General features: G+C 39.4%; 1 protein-coding gene across 1 annotated transcript; it reads right to left on the bottom strand.

Annotated features, from left to right (window-relative positions):
• Positions 1-44: 44 nt before the first annotated feature.
• Positions 45-25,387, bottom strand: EIF3J (eukaryotic translation initiation factor 3 subunit J). Its single transcript, XM_036263821.1, has 8 exons — positions 25,306-25,387; positions 25,117-25,220; positions 11,585-11,639; positions 10,993-11,084; positions 5,952-6,066; positions 2,869-3,030; positions 1,453-1,526; positions 45-1,104 (listed from the first exon to the last, which is right to left on the bottom strand). Exons 1-8 carry the CDS (start codon positions 25,346-25,348, stop codon positions 973-975), a joined length of 777 nt encoding a protein of 258 aa, XP_036119714.1. The 5' UTR covers positions 25,349-25,387; the 3' UTR covers positions 45-972.

Raw genomic sequence — 25,387 nt, 5'->3', positions numbered from 1 at the left:
TGCTCTATACTCTCCAAAAATATCTCTTGGGAGATAACACAAAATTTAAGTCCTCACAATAGTGATTTTATTAAATTAGTTGCTTTATAAAACATTGCAGATGTCATAATTGTTAACATAACAATTTACCAAACTGTAGTTAACTGGTGCAGCTTGCTGAGCATGTTTTATAAAGGAAAGGAAATGCCAAAACCCTGTTTAAAGTTGTTCCATTGCAGCCCAGGAGAACAAAGGAGACACTTCAATCAGGCAAATAAAACAGGTAGGGTTTCCCGCCCCCATTTGAAGCACTTCATCAGTAGGATAGTCTGATAAACTAGACGATCTGCATTCAAGAGGTTCCACAACTTGTAATGCAATAACGGAGAGGTTTACCTTCTTCAGCTTCAAAGTTGGAGGGTTTTGGTCATTTAATATTTAAGTATCAAACTAGTGCTTTTCAGCCGCCATATCTTCACTCTGAGATAAGCAGTCTTCTTCACAATGTATGTTAATATCCTCACGCTCAATTTAAGACAAAGCAATTTTAATACTAGGTGCACACCACATGCCCTCGCTGCAAACTGCTTTTCTTGACAAGTTATGAAGTAGTTCAAGGAGGTATGGTTAAGGCTGTATTACTGAATGGTGCTGGTCAATACACAATTTTTTGTCACGTTGCAACCTTTCTTTCCAATTTAGTGACTGCTGCTACAGAATCAGATAGCAACAATGACAACATTATTAGGTTTGTGTGTTTTTTAAAACTATGATTTAGTAGCAACTGAGGTTCCCAATTTTAACCCCTTGGCAGCAAGATCCAAGTTCCCTCATTTGCACATTAGCACCTAAGTGTCAAGGGGTTAAATAACCAGCACAAAAGATACTGTACTTCTGATTGTAGCATTTGGCAGAACTGAAAGGAAAGGAAGTTGTGCTACATGTTGAAGGGATTGTGGGCAACAGAAAGAAGACACCAGAGAAGATAAAATGTCACATGAAATCTTCATAGTCTTGTACATATCCTCCATCATAACCACCATAATCTGCCAGATCGTCTTTCATGGTGGCCTTTAATCCCCCTCCAGGAACCACACCTTTCTTCTTCTTTTTGGCTTTGCTTTGCTAAAGATAAAAGAGAGTTAATCTATGAGACTTTTATAGACCATGTGTATCTTATATCCGGTATAGCAACCCTCAAAGAGACACCAAAGCCTCTGGTCCCAGAAAAACTTCAGTTCACTAAGGGAGATCCCCAGACTTAACCCAGGGCAATTTCTATTACTAATTCAGACACCAAGACTGTGAACATGCCTGATTTAAAAAAAAAAGAGAGAGAGAGAAAATGTCACTCTATTCCAGTTTTAATGGTATTAATGAACTGCTTGACCTGTAAGTTTCCCAGGCTTGCTGAGAATATTATGCCTGTACCATCATCTTAATGTAACACACACTGCCCCCAGTTTCTCTTACCTTTTCTTGCTTCTGCTTCTCACTACACAGCACAGTCAGTGAATTGGTGATCTTTTTCAAGTCATCAATTTCCACTTAAAAAAAAAAGGTATATCCACTAATTTTTAATCATTTGGAGGAATAAGTAAAGGTAAAATACACATTCTTCCCCATGTGTTATAAGAAATCCAATTGTCTATCATTAACTTCAGTAACAGTGAAAAGTCTATGATTCTCCTGTTTGACATAGTATAGTAAAGACTCATCCAGTCTATGGCCAGGCTTACAAATCAGAACTATTGAAAGTAAAATGGCAAACTCACCAACAAAAATGTATCTTTATAATAACCTGTTATCTCAAGACACCAATGGTCAACCAAAGAGAAACTAATCGTCTTTATACTTCAGTGTTTCTATCATTCTTTCTTATCCACCAAACAAATAACCATGCCCTTCCATAACACATCCTTGATGCTCAGTAAGGAGCATCTGAATGAACATAGAATGACAATTCTTAAACCTACAGATGACAATTCCCCACTTCCTGGGGTCTCCCTTTTCTAGCACAGGAACTAGAATGAAAATAGATTATCTCAGAAATCTGTGTCCTACCAAGAAATAAGCCTGTTCGGTGAACAACAATATATCTTTCCATCTTTATAAAAATATCACTAGTTTTTAGCTACAAAAAAGTGTGTCCTGTTTTTGGTTAGGGAGCACCTTTGAAAACAGGAAAAATAGTATATGCAGAAAATGCCAACGACAGGTGTATCACTGATGAAATAACCCCCAACCTGGTAACAATTTCTCAAAGAAAAACCAATTTAAAATCCATTATGTAAGAATTCCTTTTTCTCAATCTTAAAAACAGTAAATACTTAGCAAAACCAATCCCTTACATATTAGTGCTGTATCACCCCTAGTCATCACTCCCACACACACCCAGCCCCTGAAAGATGTGACTCCTGTCAGGGAATGGCACCATACCCATGTACCCAGAGAACAGGTGCCAGCTCTGTTGAGCAACTTGCACCTGGCTTCCTCTCATTTGTAAAATCAGCATTCACTTGCTGTTACCTCAGCTCTAAAATCTTATATACCCACAGAGAGTTTTCCCCAAAAGACACTTCCTAGCCCCTTTCAAGATCGAATTAAATAAAAGAATAAGCTGGAGTTTTATTAGCTGTTGTGGCAACAAATCTCAGATGTCTCTTTGGGAAGTCACTGTATAAATATAAAGAAGGCAGCTTCAAAAAAGGAACAAAACCACTAAGACTAATTGTATGTTTGTAGAACAGTCTCACAGTAACTGCCAAAAAGCAAAACCTAAGTCTATATATTTTAGTGTCCCCACCCCCCAAAATAGTCAATCTCCATCTTCCTGATGTGCCCTTACTAAAAATCCACCCACAGGGGCTAGAGATTAGAATTACTTACATGAAATACACACATCTCGAACTAAGGCTTCCAAAAAACTGGCATAATATAGTGACTTTTCATATTGTGTAATTTTATCTTTTAGTAACTTTCCAAACTCTGTGAAGTCATCTCTTGAGGATGGGTTCATAGCATCTATTCCATAAACTGTATTAGTAACACCTGTAACAGAAAGGGAGCACTGAAAATATCAAAAAGATTTTTAAAAATGTATAAATTTTAGATAGCTGAATAATCTTGTTACTTCATCTTTCTTCTTTAATCCTCACCTGAGGACATTTTTTCCATTGATTTTTAGAGAGAGTGGAAAAAAGGGAGGAAGGAGAGAGACAGAAACATCGATTGGTTGCCTCCCACACACACCCCAACCAGTTTGATCCCAGGGTCAGGGATCAAACCTGCAACCCAGGTATGTGTCCTGACCAGGAGTCAAACCTGAGACCTTCTGGTGCACGGGATAATGCCCTAACCCACAGTGAGCCACACCAGCCGGGCCTACTGCTTCATTCTAAAGCAGAGATTCTTAACCTAGGCCCACTGGAGTCCTTGAACAAAATTCAGGGAATCTGTGAATATGGATGAGCCAAAAAGTTACAGCTTTATTTTTACTAACAGCTTTATTTTTACCTAATTTAATGTTTCCTTCCATTTTGATAATAGACAACAAATCATTGTAGCAAACCTGACTGCTACCAACAGAGATCAGATACTTTATCACATTACAGTTGTCGCAGATATCTTGACATGTTCAGTCAGCATTATTTTCAAATTACATTACTTGTTAGACCTGCCCTAGATCTTATTTAATGCATTAATAAAGATGTAGTTACTATATAAAAGTTATTTTATTATTTTGATAGCTATTTCAATATAAAAGATTTCTTTTATGCCCAGTTGGTGTGGCTCAGTGGTTGACCCATGCACCAAGAGGTCGCCGGTTCGATTCCTGGTCAGGGCACATGCCCAGGTTGTGGGCCCGATCCTCAGTGGAACGGGGGCGGGGGCATGCAGGAGGTGGCCAATTGATGTTCTGTTTCATCGATGTTTCTATCTCTTTTCCTCTCCCTTCCTCTCTCTCTCAAATCAATAAAGAAAAAAAAGAAAAAATTTATTTTGTAAGTAAAATCCTGTGTTTTATGTATTTAAAAACATCAGATGAAAAAGGGGCCCACAGGCTTCTGCAGACTGCCAAAGGAATCCCTGGCCCAGAAGGATGCTCTTAAACAGCCCATAATAAAGTGGGGAGAGAAAAGAAAAAACTCGTTCCTATGAAAGCATCCAGCTAAGCAGGAGTAAACCATGTGTTAAATCCCAGTAGAAAAATTATGATGTCCTAAAAGGATTCTAGTCTAAGAGATGGCATGCTGTTGTACCCTCCTCAATAGTCAAGTAAATCAATTAACAATGTCACTGATTCAGTATTTTAATATGAGAACTACAACACTGAAATCCTATTAACCAAACGATGACTATACGAATGCATGTTTTTGCCTTTTAATCTTTAATTGGTGTCCCACATTAGGATTTATGGGTACCATATAAACCCTTCTCTTTAATAAATATGATTTTACCATCCTTGAAGACACAGGATAATGGATGAGTACCCTGTGTAATGAGATGAGTGCAATTAAGACATTGCAAGCACACACCAGTAGATAGGAGCATCAACAGCAACTCTTGGGATTACTAGTGGCCCAGTGAAAGATAAGGCCGTACCTCCCATGGAAAGGAAATGATTACTACAGTCAGCCTGCTTGATCCATTTTAAAAAAGGGGTGGGGGGACTAAATCCTCTTGGCTCTAGGTTTCAATTTCAAGTTACAGTGATACCTCGGTTCTCGAACGCCTCGGATTTCGACCAAATCGGTATTCGACCAGGAGATTCGAGAAACTTTTGTCTTGGAATCCAAACAAATATTTGGAACTCGAACTTCCGAGATGAGCCGAGTTGAGCCGAATGGCGTTCATTCGGCCCAGCGCGCCTTGCTTGCGTCATCAGTGTGAGTGCAGAGAGAGAGTCACGCTTTGTGGAGAGAGTCACGCTTTGTGGAGAGAGTCACGCTTTACACTGAATTTAACCCTTAGACATACTGTACACTTTTATTTCTTGTTGAGACTTATGTTTTTCTACATATTATATACAAATTAGGCCAGTAAATAGGCATTTTCTGGGGCTTGGAACGAATTAATCCAGTTTCCATTATTTCCTATTGGGTTTCATTGCTTCGGTTCTCGAACAATTTGGTTCTCGACCGTCCTCCTGGAACGAATTATGTTCGAGAACCGAGGTATCACTGTATTTCACTGTTTCAACCTGACCTTGAGTACAACCTGACTTTGGAGTACTCTGCAAAGTACCCAACAGGTGACAACAACAAACTTGGTTAAACAAAGTGAGAGCTTTTAATTTCTCTGATCATGCTCATTACTTTTACCTTCTGTGCCATGTAACTCTCCACCTGGAACACTCTGAACTTATCTATTTACAGGGCCCTGAATATGTCTTTTATTTCATGCACTAACCACAGCTGTAGGTATGGCACACAGAATGGGGGCTGTCTAGAGACATGGCATGGTGAGAGCCAAGAAGGGTTTCAGAAAAAATTACTGAGCATAAGAAGGCACAGCCAAAGTGGAATGCTACCCCTTCACCACCACCCTCTCCCGAGACCAGCATGCAACACTGCCTGCGTCTTATACAGACTTAAGACAATAGGACAGCCCTACAGGAATTTTGGTATTTAAATCTCCAAGCTACAGACCTCATATTTCATCCAAATTTCATCCAGCTGATAAATACTTTTAAAACAGAGGTAGACCTTATTTGGGTCCAATGATTTTTTATCTTAATAATCTTTTGACATTCAAAAACCTGAACATGTATCTCACTCTACCATAATTAATGAAATCTCAAATATAGACAGAATAAAAACTACTTTCTAATATCTAAATTAGTCATTATCATGTTTCTTCAAAAAAGGTGCTTTCTGAACTTTCATAACTAGTAAGAATTTGGAACTGTAATTACTTTACAGTAATTACTTGGAACCTCAATATTGCATTGCAATTACACCCCCACTTACCAAAAGTTTCTTTTGCTAATTCAAGGTCTGCTTCTTCCTGTAATTTCTTTAGCCGCAGTTTATCTGCTAATTGTTCTTCTGGTGTTAGCACTTTAGTTTCTTCAGGTTCTTCTAACTAAAATGAGACAGAAGTGAAGTTTTAAAAGGGCTGGAATCATGATAGGTGGACCCAGCACATCTGTAGTATATGAACTTTTTATTAGCACGTGTAATTATAAATAATAAACACTTATACATTCTATATTTTGTCATTCTTCTATAAACTTTAGATATTCTCATCCTATTACAGAAAAAAAACCCTGAGGCACAGAGAGGTTAAGCAACCTGCCAATGGTAACAGAAGGTTAACACAGCTGACAAGGGGACAACTGAGATAATGTGTTTATTTCTACAGCCTTTTTTAAAAATAAAGAACCAAGCCCTGGCCGGTTTTGCTCAGCGGTTAGAGCGTCGGCCTGTGGTCCTGAGAGACCCGGGTTCGGTTCCCGCTAAGAGCATGTACCTCGGTTGCAGTTTGTCCCCGGCCCTGGTCGGTTGTGCGGGTGGCAGCCACTCGATGTGTCCCTTTCACATCGATGTTTCTCTCTCTCTCTCTCTGTTCCTCTCTCAACCCCCCCCACTCTACCTGAACAAAAAATGGAAAAATGTCCTCGGGTGAGGATAAAAATAAATAAATAAAGAACCGAGATTCCAGACAAGGTGAAAATAGCATTCTCACGTACTGCTAACACTGTATACTGAAACAACCTTCCCAGGCAACGTGGTAATACATGTCATGTCTTAAAATGTTCTTTATATGCTTTAATTAAATAATTCCATTTCTAGGTATTTATCTTAAGAAATCAAAGATGCACACAAATTTTAACCACAAGGATGTCCAATGGAGTATTATTTATATATATATTTTTCCTTTGTTGATTTTAGAGAGAGAGAAAAGGAGAGGGAGAGAGAGAGAGAGAAACATCGATGAGAGAGAACATCAACTAGCCGCCTCCTGCATGCCCCCCACTAGGGATTTGGCCCACAACCTGGAATTGAACCAGTGATCTCTTGGTGCATGGGTCGACACTCAACCACTGTGTCACACTGGCCAGACTATTATTTATAACTTTAAATAAATTTAGAGTTTATTCAGTTTGTTGAACAAACTGAATGTTCAACAACAGAATGGTCAAATAATGTATGGCATATCCATATGACAATATTATGCAGATATTAAAAAAAATTTTCCCCCAAATAATCAGAAAAATATTTCCCCCTTATCTTTGATAAATATTTCGTTGTACTGTTAAAAACAAAACATTATTGCCCTGGCCGGTTTGGCTCGGCGGTTAGAGTGTTGGCCTACGAACCAATGAGTCGTGGGTTCGATTCCAGTCAAGGGTACGTACCCCAGTTGCGGTTTGTCCCCGATCCTGGTCTAGGTCGTATGGGAGGCAACCAATTGGTATGTCTCTCTTGTGCTGATGTTTCTCTCTCTCTCTCCCCACCCCCCCACACTCTATCTGAAGATAAATGGAAAAATGTCCTCAGGTGAGGATTAAAACAAACAAACAACACATTACCTTTAAAACCACACAAAAGAAGTTGTCACTTATTCCCCAATCATACGCCACTGAGATGACAACAGTTTAATGTATATCATTTCTATCTACTGTGATATAATTTTCTGCAACAAACACGTATTGCTTTTACTATAATGAGTGGAAATCTTCATTAATATTTATCAAAGTAGAGAAAAGTGAAAGGAATTTGTGCCATTCATAATTATCCATGCCCATGCAGTTTCAAGATTTTGATTCATAAGTCCACTTCCAAAATAGATCGTTTTATTTCTAGTGGAGAAGATGAAATGAGAAAGGTCATTATGCCAAGTTAGGAAACCTCAGAACATTTTCTAGAAAGAAAAAGGGAAATATCTAGTAATCTGGACATCAAGTATTTCCTGTATCAAAACTAAATATACAGTAGTGTGGTGAAGGTAGGGAGAGGGAGAGAGCAGGGTGGAGGGGGAAATGGGGGGCATATGCAATACTTTCAACAATAAAGATAAATTAAAACAAAAATAAAAAACTAAATATACCTTAACTCAGTACCTGGCCTAAGATAAACTGAGTACACTCTAAGATTTATGTTAGAGACTAATACCAAGATACAACAAAATACAATGTAATTCTAACTTCAATGACCAAGAAAAGATCCAATCAATAGAACCACTGACTTCTGAACATATTTCATGTTAAAAAAATAAAGATAAAACCTGGATGGGTGGCTCAGTTAGTTGGAACGTCATCCCATATACCAAAAGGCTGCAGGTTGGATTCCCAGTTGGGGGTGCTTATGGGAGGCAACTGATTGATGTTTCTTTCTCTCTCTCTCTCTCTCTCTCTCTCTCTCTCTCTCTCTCTCTCAAAATCAATAAAAACATATCCTTGAGTGAGGTTTTTAAAAAACATAATAACCTTAAACTGAAAACAAACAAAAATGTATAACAAACTAGACATAATGACAAAGAGTTGAGAATTCAAATGACTTTAGAACACAGGACATAATTAAACATCTTTAGCAGGATATATTCAAAGCTCAAAAAATTGCAAGGAAATCCTAAACTTCATTCAGTATCTTTACATTGTTAGTAATATTGGTATTGTAAAAAAAATTATGTTAACTGTCAGAATAAGAGAAAATACCAGTATGAACTAATGATTATACACACACTTTCCTAGCTTAATCCACAAAAAGGGTTGTAAACGCAAGGCTACCACAATAATACTAAATACTATGAGCACCTAGATTTGACCTCTATCATTTCTCACACAAAAAAACCCCAAAAACCCTCAAAAGAGAAGCTGATTCCAGGCTTAAGGAAGACAGGTTATCAGGTAAGCCTGGCACTTCTTTGTGCCAGAAAACAAAAAAGCTTTCAAAGACTAATGGGATACTGTCAAAAGAATGAAGATAGGAACTATTTAAAAGGACTCCTACTGGCCGAAGTTGAGAAAATTTGAGCATCAAGAAAATGAATATCTTAGTAAAACACAATTAATTTATAAAAACCTAAGTCAATAAATTTACTCAAACCCCATAAAATCCCTCATTTTTACCACTTGAAGTTATTACACCCCACTCCTCCTTACTCTGAAAATTGACAATTAAGAAGAAAACAATTAAGCTTTTACTCTGCCTTTCTAGTTACGAACCATATCCAAAGTTAACCAAGTAGCTAAAAAAAGCCAGCCAATAAAAAAAAAGGAGCCCTGGCCGGTTTGGCTAGCGGTTAGAGCAACGGCCTGTGGTCCAGAGAGACCTGGGTTCGGTTCCTGCTAAGGGCACATGCCTTGGTTGCAGTTTGTACCGGCCCTGGTTGGTCGTGTGGGTGGCAGCCACTCGATGTGTCCCCTTCAGGTTGATGTTTCTCTCTCTCTTCCTCTCCCTCCCTCCCACTCTGTCTGAACAAAAAATGGAAAATGTCCTCGAGAGAGGATTAAAAAAAAAAAAAAAGGAAGAGAAGTCACAGAATGAGAAAAATCACCATTCTGCAATACCTAATGAAATAATTAGGCAATCATCAATGATACAAAACAACTGGGTGAAAAGCTGACATGAAACTGGATTACTTGCCAGAAATATGTAATTATATGAGAAGGATCAGGCTGTCTCGAACTTAACCCAGTGATCAATTTTAGCATCACTAATAATAGGACAGACATTACATGACTACTGATGTGATATGATATGATGCAATATGAAGCACACAGCACTACCTCTAAAATATTCCATTTTGGGACAACTATAAAATACGTGATGGGGGCAAGACCAAAGAGGGGGATATCAATGGGGGGGGGGCCTATGTGTAATACTTTCAACAAAAAAATATAAAGTTAATGACAAAAAAAAAGAATTTGATAATATTTACAAAAATCAGTTTAAAAAATAAATGGAATTTCAAACATTTCACATAATAAAAATCTTTGATAACTTCAAAAATGTATGTTATTTATTTGATCTTGTTTTAGCAAAAAATGGATGCAGCAAACATGGCAAAACATTAACAACTGTGATGTATATGATTATTCATTATGCTCTTTACTTTCATGCTTGAAATTTTTCTTAATGAAAAGTCAAGGAAAAAAGCTATATGATCTGATATGGAACGGTCTCCACAATATATTAAATAAAGCAAGGTGAAAACTATTTAAAAAAAAGAATATACAGTTGTATCCAAATACATAACTACACCTTGGAGACATAAGAAACCAAAATTTACTTATGGGGTACAGGGAGAAAAACAGGATAAACAAGTAAAGGATTGAGAGTGCTTCTTAATATTGTTTTTATTTTTGAATCATGTAAATGTGTTATCTATTAAAAAAATAAATTAATACAAGATTCCTGATCTTGTTTAAAATATTCAACAACAAAAACACAGTACATGGCAGAGAAACAGACACTTTTTGTATTTTACTCAATATGTACACTGCAAATAAAGACTAATCACAACTAGAAAGCTACAGGCACAGGCAAGCATCACTGAGGTCATTACACAATCATGACTGTTCCCAAATGTTTGTGAAAACTTAAAAGGCATTCTAATACATAAAGCTTCTGAGTTTGTTTTTTGCAAAAACCACAAATTCACTTATCACTTATCTGATGGTGTCCATTTCAAATCTTTTTACAAAGCCCCTCCAATTGTTCAGTAATATTTGTTGCCTGTTAAGAAGACACTGTAAACGCCCTGGCTGGTTTGGCTCAGCGGTTGGAGCGTCGGCCTGCGGTACAGAGAGACCCGGGTTCGGTTCCCACTAAGGGCACGTACCTTGGTTGCAGTTTGTCCCCGGCCCTGGTTGGTCGTGCGGGTGGCAGCCACTCGATGTGTCCCTTTCACATTGATGTTTCTCTCTCTCTTCCTCTCTCTCCCTCCCGCTCTATCTGAACAAAAAATGGAAAAATGTCCTCAGGTGAGGATAAAAAAAATAAGAAGACACTGTACCACTACTGATGTGAGAGTTCTGTATTTTAGAAAATTAATGGTACTCACCCTCTTTTTAATTTCTTCTTGCCTTTTCTTCTGTTGCCGTTCTTTCTCTTTAATCTTTTCTGTTATTTTTTTCTTTTCTGAAATTTTTACTTCTGAAACTAAAGAAATTTTTAATCAATTTTCTTGAATATTTTCCAGTTTATGGAAAACAGACATGATACTTGTATATTTCAAGAGACCAAATCTCTCCCAGCTCCAATTACATATGGTGATTTCCTGGTAAATAAGAGCAGGAAAATGCTGGGGCTCTTCCTTTTTCCTCTCTAACCTGAGCCCTAAGATCCAAATATCTGCCTTCATATTTTCCCATAATCCTTTAGGCAGGACTTAAATCATTCAGCTATGATATCACATCCTTTACTCTCTCCCAACACGAACAGTGAAACATAAAAACAGCAGAAATCTAATCTGATTATGTTTTGAGAGGAGAGAAGAGAGGTAGGGAGAAGAGAATAAAATGGGAACGGAAGGATGTATTGTTTCTAAATACCAAAATCTTCAATTTTATGAGCTTCTGTCATTTGTCATAACATAAGCATCCAAATGCTCACCAAGACATAAAACCAAACATGTAGAAACCCCAGTGGCTCACCTGGTTTTACTTCTGCTTCATCTTTTTTTTCATCATCATCATCATCCCAGTTATCCTAAAAAAAAATCTCCATTAATAATTCTGTCACGCTTACTTTTCCAGGTGAACTTTATTATCAACTTGCCTAATCCCATAGAAACATGCTTGTTGGTATTTTTTTGGTACTACATTAAATTTATATATAAATGTTTGAAAACTGACATCTTTATGTTGAGTTGCTCTCGCCATGAAAAAAGGCTATCTTTCCATTTGTTCAAGTTGACCTCTATATCTTTCAAGGAGTGTTTTAAAGTTAATCTCTTAGAGGTTTTGCACATATCTCTGTAGGCTTATTCCCAAGTATTTCATCTTTCATGTTACTACTATAAATATAGGGTTGCTTTTTTCACTTTTAAGTCCTCTAACTGGTTATTTGTGTATAGGAAAGCTATCAGGTTTTTTGTTTTTATTATTTGACAGAGAGAGAGAGAGAGACACTGATTTTATTACTCTATTTGTTTACGCATTCATTGGCTGCTTTTATGTACGTGCCTTGACTGGAGATCAAACCCACAACCACAGCATATCAGGACAACGCTCTAACCAACTGAGCCACCTGGCTAGGGTAGGCCCCACACACACACTTTTTAAACTGAATTTATTGGGGTGACATTGGTTAACTAACTGTATGTTAATTTTATATCCTGCTACCTTACTGATTTCATTTACCACTTAAGTTAGTTTTATAATATATTCTCTAGGGTTTTCAAGGTATACTACTACCATATCAGCTGCAAACAAGAGATAGCTTTACTTCTTTACCAATTCTTATGCCTCCAAATTGATTTCTTTTATCTAATTGCACTGGATAAACCTCTAGAGCACAATATGAATAGTGGCAGAGATAATGGGCATCATTGCCTTGTTCCTTGGCGGTTCTCAACCTGTGGGTTGCGACCCCTTTGGGGGTCGAACGACCCTTTCACAGGGGGTGCCTAAGACCACCGGAAAACAAAATTACAGTTATGAAGTAGCAACGAAAATAATTTTATGGCTGGGGGTCACCACAACATGAGAAACTGCATTAAAGGGTCGTGGCATTAGGAAGGTTGAGAACCTTAATACAGTTCCTCATGTTGTATGTGGGCGTATCTGCATGTGGGTGGACTGGCCTGGAGATGGATAGAGGAGCGGTGTCTCAGTTCCTAATACCACTGAAAATATGTATTTTCCAATGGTCTTAGGCAATCCCTGTGAAAGAGTCGTTCAACCCCCAAAGGGGTTGTGACCCACAGGTTGAGAACCACTGCTCTAGTGTTTCCCCATGAAGTGCTATGCACCCCACCACATTTATGCAGTGAAATTTAACAATCTTTTCTTTTATTGCCTCTTGATTTTCTTACAGAAATGAATTTTCTTCTAGAACATAAATGATTTTTATTTTATTTTTCATTTAGATATCTGATCTAAAGGTGGAATTTCATTTGGAGTTTCTTTTGTATGAGTGAAGTATGGACCTATTTTATATTTTTCAAAATGGTCACCCAGATGTCACAGCATCATTATTAAAAAGTCCACCTTTGGACCTGGTCAGTGTGGCTAAGTGGTTAGAGCATCAGCCCATGCACCAAAGGGTCATGGGTTTGGATTCCCTGTGGCACATGCCTGGGTTGCAGGTTCAATTCCTGCCCCGGTCAGGGTGCATTTGAAAGGCAACCAGTAGATATGTCTCTCTCACATAAATGCTTTCTCTTTCTTTCTCTCCCCCAAACCCCAACTCTGCCTGAAGTGAAGAAATATACTTGGGTGAGGATGTAAAAAAAATAAATAAAAATAAAAATCAATGGAAAAAAATATCCCTGGGTGAGGATTAACAACAAGTCCACCTTTGCCCCATCATTTACCATATACTATATTTTTATAGGTACCTGGTCTATTTCTGCTTTCTATATTATCCCATTAGCCTATTTTCTCTTCATACACCAGTATTATACTGTTTTAATTACACAGGCTTTATAGTATTTTTTTAATATATTTTTATTGATTTTTTTTTATGGAGAGATGAAGGGAGAAAAAGAGGTAGAAACATCAATGAGAGAGAAACATCCATTGGCTGCCTCCTGCACACTCCCTGCCCAGGAATGGAATCAGTGACCTCTGGGTGCACTGGATGATGCTCAACCCACTGAGCCACACCAGGCGGGCTATAGTAGGGCTAGTCTCCTCTTGTAGGATTTTTTTTTTAAAGTGTTTTCCTGGCCATTCTTGAGCGTGTGTTTGTCCATATTTTATATTAATTTGTCTAATTCCATAAAAACGGTTCTCCATTAACAAAACTCAGCCCTGGCCAGTTTGACTCAGCAGTTAAGAGTGTCAGCCCAGCCCTGGATGGTTTGCTCAGCGGTTAGAGTGTCAGCCTACGATCCAGAGAGACCTGGGTTTGGATCCTGCTAAGGGCACGTATCTCGGTTGCAGTTTGTCCCCAACCCTGGTTGGGTTGTGTGGGAGGCAGCCACTTGATGTGTCCCTTTCACGTCGATGTCTCTCTCTCTCCCTCCCACTCTATCTGAACAAAAAAATGGAAAAATGTCCTCGAGTGAGGATTAAAAAAAAAGTGTCAGCCCATAACCCAAAGTGTTGCAGGTTTGAATCCCAGTAGGGGACCTGTACCTTGGTTGCAGGTTTAATCCCTGGCCCTGGTTGGGATCCTGTGGGAGACAACCAATTGATGTGTCTCTCCAACACTGATGTTTCCCTCCCTCTCACACTCTCTCTCTCCTTCTCCTCCCTCCCTTCTACTCTATCTAAAAATCAATGGAGAAATATCCTTGGGTGAAGATAAACAAGAAAAGAAAAGAAAAACACAAGCCCTGGCCAGGTATTCAGTTGCTTAGAGTATCGTCCCAATATGCCAAGGTTGCAGGTTCAATCCCAGGTAAGAGTACATACAAAAATCAACCAATGAATACACAAATAAGAGGAACAACAAATCAGTGTTTCTCTCTTTCCCTCTCTCTCCCAACCTTCCTCTCTCTCTCCCTCTCAAACCAATAAATAAAAATAAAAACAATTAAAACACAAGACTACCAAACCAAAATTAACATCCTCTCTTAAATTCATAATTGTTTTAAAATAAAAAAAAAAATAAGGCCCTGGTCGGTTTGGCTTAGCGGTTAATCAGCCCACGGACCAAAGAGTCACGGGTTCAATTCCAGTCAAGGGCATGTACCTCAGTTGCGGCTCATCACCACCCCTGCCTGGGGTAGAGCAGAAGGCAACCAGTCAGTGTGTCTCTTCTCACATCAATGTTTCTCTCCACCACCACCCCCAACTCTATCTAAAAATAAATAGAATATCCTTGGGTGAGGAATAAAAAAAGAAATAAATATAAAATCAAGGACTTTATACTCCTTACTTTCACAAATGTAAAAACATCCAACATTCTAACCATTGGTTCAATTATTTCAAGCAATATTCCATACAATACAACCCTGGTTACCGACCTAAATCTACACAATACACTGTAGGGTTGGGCAAAAGTAGGTTTACAGTTGTTCATATGGAAAATACAATAATTAATACAAGAATAAACTTGAGTCAAGAAATGATAAACAGCTTCATGTAACATACTCCCTAACTTGGGCGAGTCACGTTAAGATGGATCTACACTCTGTCTTTTCTATACCTAACATAGTCATTGAGCTAAAAATAAACCAATGATCAAACAATTTTCTAAATGCTCCACAGGAAGAGGTTCAAGTTTAATAAGGATAGACACAGTCCTGTGTTTAAGGAGGGCTTTAATGTACAGGCAGCCTGGACACTGTCTAAGCAACCACAAGCACACTATGATACGTCATTTGAAGCTGAGCCATAGAATGCCAGATGCAGAGCAGGCAGCCCTGACGCTGCTGGAAGATGCAGAGGCTAATGTGCCTTAACTATGACACCAAGCTTCTGGTTTTATAAGAAGACAGATCATAAATCTGAATCAGTCTAGGTATATAAACTAATAAGCAAGCCTTGACTCTTTTTTTTTTTTTCCTTAAGATTTTTAGTTGATTTTTAGAGAAAGGAAGGTAGAGGGAGACGGAGAGAGAGAAATATAAATGGGATAGCAAAATATCCATTAGCTGCCTTCTACATGCCTCCAACCGGAGATCAAGCCTGCAATCTGGGCATGAGCCCTGACAGGGAATCAAACCAGCAACCCTTTGGTGCACAGGACAATGCCCAACCAACTGAGCCATACCAGCCAGGGCAAGCCTTGATTCTTAATAAAAATCTGTTAAGTCCACCAAAAAAAAAAACAAAAAAAATCCTAATTAAGGCTGCCATGAGGTCTGCAAGCACAGTAGAAAGAACTTATATAAAAGTAAAAATGTTTTTATAATCACCTTGCCTTGGCAATTTAACCCATAGTTCAGAGTTCACAGAATAAAGGTAAACCAAGAGCAGAGCAGGTTGTTGTTTGTCAGAGGGGAGGGGGATTGAGGTACTGGGTGAAAGAGGTGAAGGGATTAAGAAGTACAAATTGGTAGTTACAAAATAGTCACAGGGATATATAATACTGCATAGGCGCCCAGCCAGTGTGACTCAGTGGTTAAACATCAACCCCTGGACCAACAGGTTGCTGGTTCCAATTCCTGTTCAGGGCACTTGCCCTGGTTGTGAGCTCAATCCCCAGCAAGGGGGCGTGCAGGAGGCAGTCAATTAATGTTGATGTTTCTCTCTCATCGATGTTTCTCTCTTTCCCTCTCCTCTTTTCTCTAAAATCATTAAAAACATTAAAAAAATATAGCACAGCCCAGCTGATGTGGCTTAGTGGTTGAGCATCGACCCATGCACCAAGAGGTCACCAGTTTGATTCCTGGCCAGGGCACACACCCAGGTTGTGGGCCTGATCCCCAGTGGGGGGCATGCAGGAGGCAGCTGATCAATGTTTCTCTCTCTCTCTCTAAAAAATCAATGAAAACATATTAAAAACAAAACAAAAAAAGGAACAGTAAACTGTAGCCCTGGCCAATCTAGCTCAGCAGTTAGAGTGTTGGCCTGCAAACTAAAGAGTTGAGGGTTCAATTCCCAGTGAAGGGCACATACCTTGGTTGCAGGTTTGATCCCCAGTCCTGGTAAGGGTCGTGTGGGAGGCAACCAATTTACATGTCTCTCTCACATGGATGTTTCTCTCTTTCTCGCTCTCTCTCTCCCGTCCTCCCTCCCATACTCCATCTAAAAAGCAATGGAAAAATATCCTTGGGTATTAAAAAAAAAGTAAACTGTAATTAAAAAATAAAAATTAATAAAATTAAAAGCTGTGTTAGTGGTAAAGAAAAAAAGGAAAGAAAGCAAACCAGCTAGTCATTGTTGGGACATCTGAGACACTAGAGTTAGAAATTAGAGAGCAAACGTTTGCATTACCTTTTTGGTTTGCTGGAGTAAACACTATAGGACAAAAGGAACCAGAGAACTAAAAATAAAAGTTAACTACCATTTTGTTGTTGTTTTAATCTTCAGTGAAGATAGGAGGACCATTTTCTTATTTCCACAGAGAGCATATATTTACAACTCTCTTCTAATAGTGATGATGATGATGATAATAGTAATAGATAGCATTTACTGAGTGCCTACTTTGTACCAAAGGGCTTTATATGTAAGTAACACAGTAATCTTCACAAAAGTCCTATAAGTAGAATGGTGTTATCCCCATTATACAAAGACACTAAGATACAGAAATAACTACCACGAAATCTCAGTGAAAAATAATGAAGGAGCCCAGTCAGTGTGGCTCAGTGGATTGAGCATCATCCTATGGACTGAGAGGTCCCAGTTTGATTCCCAGTCAGGGTACATGCCCTGGTTGCAGTTCGATCCCCAGCAGAGGGTGTGCAGGAGGCAGCTTCTATCTCTCTTTTTCTTAAAAAATTAATTAATTAATTAAAAAATAAATAAATAAAAAATAATAAAGAAAACTGTTATGAATGGGCCAAAGTTCCTTTCAAGTGTCATGGTAAACATGACTTCTTACCTTAGTCCCGAAGTACAAAATAACTATCTAGGAACTAGGTCCCTCCCCACCAAAATTTGTTCTGAATGAACTCCCTTGAATCACTGGGAATCTCCTCAAAGAGAAGGGTTATAGTTCCTGCTAAGAAGGTATGCCCAGCTACAACTACATACATCAGTTACCCATCTCAAATTGCCTGTGATGATTTTACACTAATTTTAAGAAACTTGCCCTGGCCAGTTTGGCTTAGCGGTTAGAGTGTCAGCCCAAGGACTAAAGAGTTGTGGGTGTGATTCTGTTCAAGGGCACATACCATGGGTGTGGTTGGGTCCCCTGCCCTGGTCGGGGTCATGCGGAGGCAACCAATCGATGTGTCTCACATTGATGTTTCTCTCTCGCTCGCTCTCTCCCCCTCCCACTCTCTCTGAAAATAAATGGAAAAATATATCGGGGGGGGGAGGGGAGGGGGGAGGGGGGGGAGGGGAGGGGAGGGGAGGAAGGAAGGAAGGAAGGAAGGAAGGAAGGAAGGAAGGAAGGAAGGAAGGAAGGAAGGAAGGAAGGAAGGAAGGAAGGAAGGAAGGAAGGAAAATTAGTCGAGCACCTCAGCTACTGGAAGGCTAAGAAGGGAGAGGTATGGCTGGAAATGAGCAGTTTCTCATTCCAAAAACGATGAAATAGAGAAACAGATGCAACAAAGCATTTTTGTTCAATGCTGATGTTCCTCACCTCCCTTTCCCAGTAAAACATCAGCCCACCCTACTACATCACTGCTCCTTCATGTACACTAATTCTATGTCCTACATCTCTATCCTTGTCCCTGGTTTCTCCATCAAAGCAAAAACCTTACCTCAGATAGTCAAGTTAAGCTGTCCCATCAGCCAGACATAATAAGACTACCTAGAATTCCACAAGAGTGGATTTTAGTAGCAAAAGCAGTAGTTCCTTACAAGTCCTGAAAACAACCCCATTGAAAGCCATGCCTTTGCTATCACCCTCACCCCAGAGGCTCAAAGAAGTCTGACCTAAGTTTCTACCATACTGGTGACAAATCCCTAAAGAAAAGAGCATAGTGATGCCAACAAAAAGAGACTGGTCACATTTCCAAATAGATATAACCCCAAAAGCAAAAGGCCAGATAGCTTTCCCCAAGAACTTAAGAGTTTTTGTTTCCTTAGTTAATAAAATTTGCAGGTGCCCTAAAAGTAAATGTAAGGTAGAATTGTCTAAATCTGCCCAATTTTCTGTAAACACTCGGACTTTGTAAATTCCGACAATAAATTGAGATAAAATGCAAAAAGGAGTCCTAGAGAAATGCCTAAATTAACACTTTAAATAGGAAGTCTGTAATTTAGTAAGCCTTAAATGGTTATTTGCTTCAAGAGACTGCCTATCAATATCCAATTAAATTCCTTACCTAATTATTTTAGGTACTAAGCCAATAAATCTTCCAATTATTATATACAATGTATCTTCTAAAATGGCTAGTTTCCTTAGAACAGACGCTGTTTATAAACTTCAACTTGCTTATCTATACTTTTCTTCTACAGATACACACCCAACATCATTTGAGCCATTTCTCTGAAAGATATGGCTGCTTTTCAAATTTAAAAACAACTTCTCAAGTGAACTGAGAATTGAAAACAAAACAAAATTTTTAAACCCTGATTTATTTTTATTTCTAACAATGTGGCCAGTAGTTGGTTGGTTTACCATTTTTATAACATACAACTACAGAATGTCATTTGCAATTAGAGAACACATTTAGGGCTGAAAATGCTTTCCAATTTAAGCAAGATATATTTATAGATCATCAAACAGAAGTAGCTTCAAGAGCAGTAAAATTCTGCCCCACAGCCATGGCCCACTAACTTATACTCCCCTTCCCCCTTTTCTTTTTAATTAATTTATTTTTTATTTATTAATTTGTTTTTGTTACAGATGTTTCTCATTTTTCCCCCATTAACACCCTCCTCCCCTTCTCCCCCACCCCATCCCCAGCTTTGTTGTCTATGTTCATTGGTCATGCATACATGCGTGTAAGTTCTGTGGTTTATCTCTTTCCCCCCAAACTCCCCTCCTCTGAGTCTTGTCAGTCTGTACCACACCTCTATGTTTCTGGGTTAATTTTGTTAAGCAGTTAGTTTAGTTCATTATATTCCACAAATAAGTGAGATCATCCCCCTTTTCTTTAAGTACTAGTTTGGTTTATATAAAGCATAATCTCTTGCAGGAAAAGAGAGCCTTTTACTGGCTAGTGTTTTGTAAGCTATACTGATCTGCTCTGAGAGGCCTCGGAACTTTGTAATAGCCCCTGGCAAGGCTAGACTTCCCAGAAAAGTTCAGTTTTTAAAAGAAGTTCAAACATTTTTCCATCATCTCAGAACTATACTGGTCTCTGGAAGCCAAGCTATTCATTTAATTCAATTTCATTAAGTTTTTAACATCCTATTATGTATGGCTCAGCACTCAGCTGAATTTCATCTCAGTGCCTGTCTAACACTTGGATGATACTTTAAATATCTGGTGAAGCAAGATCATAATCAAGACACTGAACTCTATAAAACAAGTAGCTTGTTTTCAGTGTTCAGCATTACAATAAAATTAGGTAAGTACTTTTTAATAACAAACATGCTTCCTAACTAATCAAATTTATAAAAAGTGTCAGGGTATTGCCCTGGCCGGTGTGGCTCAGTTGGTACAGCATTGTCCAGTGCAGCAAAAGTTTGCTGGTTTGATTCCTGGTTAGGGCACATGCCCAGGTTTTGGGCTTGATTCCCAGTAGGGGGCATGCAGGAGGCAGACAATTGATGTTTCTCTCTCTCTCTCTCTCTAAAAATTAATAAAAACATATATTTAAAAAAAAAACTGTCAGGGTATTGAAGTGATATAATAGAAATTTTCTTCAAAATAATCTTGCTGGGGGAGGAAAGCAGTAAGTGAGAATATAGAAGAAAAAAGATTGGCCAGGGGTTTACTAAATTTTTCTTTCTACATCTATATATGTTTGGAATTTTTCATTAGAAGTTACACACACACTTCAAGATACCCATTTCCTGGCAAAATGCCCATCTACTGAGTATTTCCCAACAATCTCCCATTTTTTTTTTGAAATACAGATCCCCTTCCTCAGAATGCTATTTCCACTGCTTGAAAAATGTCCTTACTGTGGCAGATTTAAGCTATTAATCCACAAAGGATCCTAACAGATGAATGGGTAGGATGATACAGGCAGTTTTCAACTAAATTCTGCAGGATCTTTTTTGTTTTGTTAATCCTCACCCTAGGATATTTTCCCACTGATTTTTAGGGAGAATGGAAGGAAGGGAGGGGGGTAGAGAGAGAAAGAAACATCGATGTGAGAGAGACACATCGACTGAGTGCCTCCCACAGGACCCCGACTAGGGCTGGGGATTGAACCTGCAACCCAGGTGCATGCCCTTGACCAGGTATCGAACCCATGACCCTTCAGTCTGATGCTTCAACTGCTGAGCCAAACCGGTAAGGACCTCTAGAATCTTCTAAAGGAATTCTGTAACAACATAATAGAAGCAAATGCCTGAGACACTTGAACATAACCAGGAGCAATTTTCTCGAAATAAACTCTACATCCTTTGAATAAATCTAATTTCCAATCTGTTCTAATGAAATGCCGGAGACTAGTAAAATTCAGTCAAAGTTGTATTGTCCCTTCTTGCAGTGGGTAGGTAGGTACTCACTGCCTTCCTGTCAACACAGCCTACACATCATTCCAGCAATGGGGAAAGAGTCTGGTGCTATATACCAAACGAACAATTCCTCCCATTGCCTCTGCATAACATCAGTATACTAAGAAGAGCAAAATAAAGCCAGTGCAACAGGAGAGTATATTCCCCAGTTCTAACCTTTTTAAATGGAAAGAAGCATAGACTTTCCCCCCATGAATATTAATACTTTTACAGTTCACCTAAACCACTTCTGCCACTGCCAGCCAGCTATTTGAAAAGTCAAGCGCAGCAAAAAGCTACGTCTACTGAAAGATAGTAAACCACTGGAGTGAATTACTGTAACAATGACCTCAGTTTTCCTTTCATTTCTCAGGACATTACAAATGACACTACATCTATATTCCTTTATTTTTTAAATAAAATTTATTTAAATTTTTAAAAGTTTTTGAGAGAGAGAAATATTGATCAGCTGCCTCCTGCATGCCCCCCACTGGGGATCGAGCCTGAAACCCACACTTGAGCCCTGACTGGGAATCCAACTGGGACCTCTCAGTCCAGGGGACAACATTCAATCCACTGACCCACCTGGCCAGGCTAAATCTATATTCTTTTTTTTATCCTCATCCGAGGACATTTTTTTTCTTTTTTTTTTTGCATTTATTTTCAGATACAGCAGGAGGGAGGGAGGGAGGAAGAAAGAGAGAGAAACATCGGGTGGCCACCACCCACACGACCCCAACCAGGGCCAGGGACAAACTGCAACTAAGGTACATGGCCCTAGCGGGAACCAAACCCAGGACTCTCTGGTCCGCCAGCCGGTGCTCTAACCACTGAGCAAAACTGGCCAGGGCTAAATCTATATTCTTAAAGGTTAAACACTAGATACTGATATAAATCAAATAACTTTCTGATTCTACATGTCTTCTGAACTTTATAAAAAAATTCACATATTGCCTAGCCAGTGTGGCTCAGTGGTTGAGCGTCGATCCATATATCAAGAGGTCGCCAGTTCAATTCCTAGCCAGGACACATGCCTGGATTGTGAGCCCAATTCCCAGTGGGGGTCATGCAGGAGGCAGCCAATCAATTTTCTCTCTCATTGATATTTCTCTCTCTCTCTCTCTCTCTCTAAAATCAATAAAGAAAAAGGCATTAAAAAAATAAAATAAATAGCCCAGACGGTATGGCTCAGTGGTTGAGCAGTGAGTGACCCATGCACCAAGAGGTTGCCAGTTTGATTCCCAGTCAGGGCACATGCCCAGGTTGTGGGCCTGATCCCCAGTGGGAGCATGCAGGAGGCAGCCAATTGATGTTCTCTATCATCAATGTTTCTATCCCTTTCTCCCTCTCCCTTCCTCTCTCTCTAAAATCAATAAAGGAAAAAAAAAAAACCTTTTTAATAATAAAATAAAATTTAAAAATTCTGAAAAAAAACCTCACATATTGTATTAAGGACTAGGATTACCTGATCTCATGAAAACTAAGCCTTGTTTGCAACTCCTTAGAACAGGATCAAGTATTAAAACACTAGAATTCAGACATGTGGTATTACTACCATCCAAGGAGACAAATTTCAATTCTAGATTGGTAAATTTTGAGCAAACAAAAACTGCTTGATAAACATGGTCATTCCATTTAAAACACAAAATTCACAGTAAACAGCTACTGTGAGGAGAACTTACTCCTTCTGAGCTTAGGAAAAAAGAAAAAGTGGCACAAAATAAACCCCAATACTTGATCTAAACAGCCTAAGCATTTTCCATTAGCTGGAAAAAGACTATACCTTGAAAAAGAATATTTTTTGAGTGCCTAACAAGTACCAGGCAACTCTAATTAATGCTTGCCCTATTATCTCACTTAAAATGTAAATTAACCCCAGGTAGCTCCTATAATGACAATGTACAGAGTGGGAAACCAAAACAGAAAAATTTTTAAACTTGTTTATCACTACAAATATAGGAAATGTAAAGACAATAAGTACCAACCCAGGTCTGTCTGATTCCAGAGTCCAGGAATCAAACTACTTCATGGATATCATATAATGAAATCTTGAAGAAACTCAACAGAAATAAACCATTATTTAAACTCAAATATAAATAGACAAGTCCAGCTTTCTTCTCCAAGATCACTTCCAAATTTATGTAAAAGAAATAAGCTATTTGTATACAAGAAAGAAATTCTACACTGAAGGGATGAATGAATAAGATGAGTTTCATGGTCCTTCACAACTTGTAAATCTCCAAAATTAATTCCAAGTGGTCAGAATTATACACATCAGAATTGACACATTTAGATCCAATAATCTCAGTCTACTTAATGATATCACTCCAGGCTACTCCATTCAAACCTCATTTTCTGCTACTTTTGTCCAGATTTCTCTAATCTTTTCTTCTCATTTGATAACTTATTTCCAATTTTCATTAACAGATGTCTTAACTGCTGCATCAAGACATGCATTGAAAAATTAAAAAGACAAGTCTAAAATACAGGCTCTAAACAGAAAAACAATGTAGGAAAGTAACATATCTTGCAATGAAGGGGTTAACACAATCCACTCCCAAGTGTATACAACATGTAAATGAAGCACCTGAGGATCTCTGAGACAATACCACTCATTTATTAATCACAATGTGTGCAAAGCTCCCATCATTTCTGAACCTCAGGTTGTTCGTGGATAAACATTCACCTCATCAGACTCAGGAGAAAAGGGTAAAATCCAAACAAAAGCAGTATTAATATTAAGTTACTAGTGACTATCTAGTAACTTAAAATTTTATCTCAAAAATTTTCAACCCAAGCAGAAGGACTTGTACAGTTGAGTATATGCTAAAGAATAGAAGTTAGGAGGAAAACAGTCACTAAATAAATCAAAACCACAAAATACCACTTTCTAATTCATACAAAACTTTATCTGCACAAATATAAAAAAAAAATTGAAAACTATGTTAATAACAGTCTTAACATGCTGGGCTTAAGACTGTTGAAGCTACTTTATAAAAGAAAAACAATGCCGCGGTCATAATGTCATCTGAAGCCTATGAGCCCCCAGGAGGTTTCAAGAACAAACGACGAAAATAAACGTAGATCAGATCTACAAGGCATGTGCAAAAAATAAGTACTGGTCCCCTCTCTACTACAACCACCAAATCTTGGATATCTCGTGTTAAGATTAATATCACTCTGTCAATTGTCGGCTATTTCAATCTTCAGTTCATCCTTTTACCATAGGGTGTGGGGAGGGAAGCTAAAAGTTATTTCACTTTACTGTTTCTATTTCTCGTGTGAAAAAAAAGGTTAAAATTAAGCCACAATATTTCACTTATCTAACTGTACCAACTCTACAAATGGGCCTTCGGGTACATAAATGAATTACTGACTCTGGGGAGATTTGAGCGCGAAAAGGCAGGTGCGTTGCAAGATTTTCCATACGGGATAAGCCATGGGTTCAATCCTCAAGTTGCCAGTCCCACTTCGGAGAGAGGCTCCAAACTACTAAGTCTGCACGTGGGCCAGCCCCGTCGCTGCTGTCACCTGCCGTCGCCTGTTGCCGGGTGGCATCAAGCCGGGGCGCGGACCGACAAAGGGCTAGGGACGGGAACGGGGCCGCTGCCGCCGCCCTCGCCAAGGAAGTCCGAAAGGCCATGCTGCCTGTCTCCGGCCCACACGGCAGGCGGACAGAGGGGAAGAGAGCACCACCAGGCCCTAAGCTCGCGCCTGGACCCAGCTCGCAGGCCCGGGTGACACCCCTGGGCCCAGCGTCCACCCGCCCGCCCGTCGGTGGGCAACCCCGCCCGCGACAGCGACAGCCCGCTCGGACGCAGCCCGGAGCCCCGGCCCGCACCCACCTTGACGTCCTCGTCCTCGTCCTCGCCTTCCCAGCGGTCCCCGCCGGCGGTGCCGCCGCCCCCCACCTTCCGCACCGGGTCTTCCACGGAGAATGTATCCGCGTCTACGGAAGAGAGCGAGCCATGTTAGTGCCTGCCTCGGCGAGGGGCCAGCGCCGCCCGGGCCCTGCCCCCGAAACTTCTCCTCACCCCAGGAGTCGGAGTCCCCAGCCGCCGCCGCCGCCGCCGCCATGTCGAGCCGGGTGTGAGCGTGTGTGAGGGGAGAGCCAGC

Source organism: Molossus molossus, unplaced genomic scaffold, assembly GCF_014108415.1.
Source record: "Molossus molossus isolate mMolMol1 unplaced genomic scaffold, mMolMol1.p scaffold_m16_p_1, whole genome shotgun sequence".
Taxonomy (NCBI): domain Eukaryota; kingdom Metazoa; phylum Chordata; class Mammalia; order Chiroptera; family Molossidae; genus Molossus; species Molossus molossus.
This window is presented reverse-complemented; position numbering and strand designations above follow the sequence as displayed.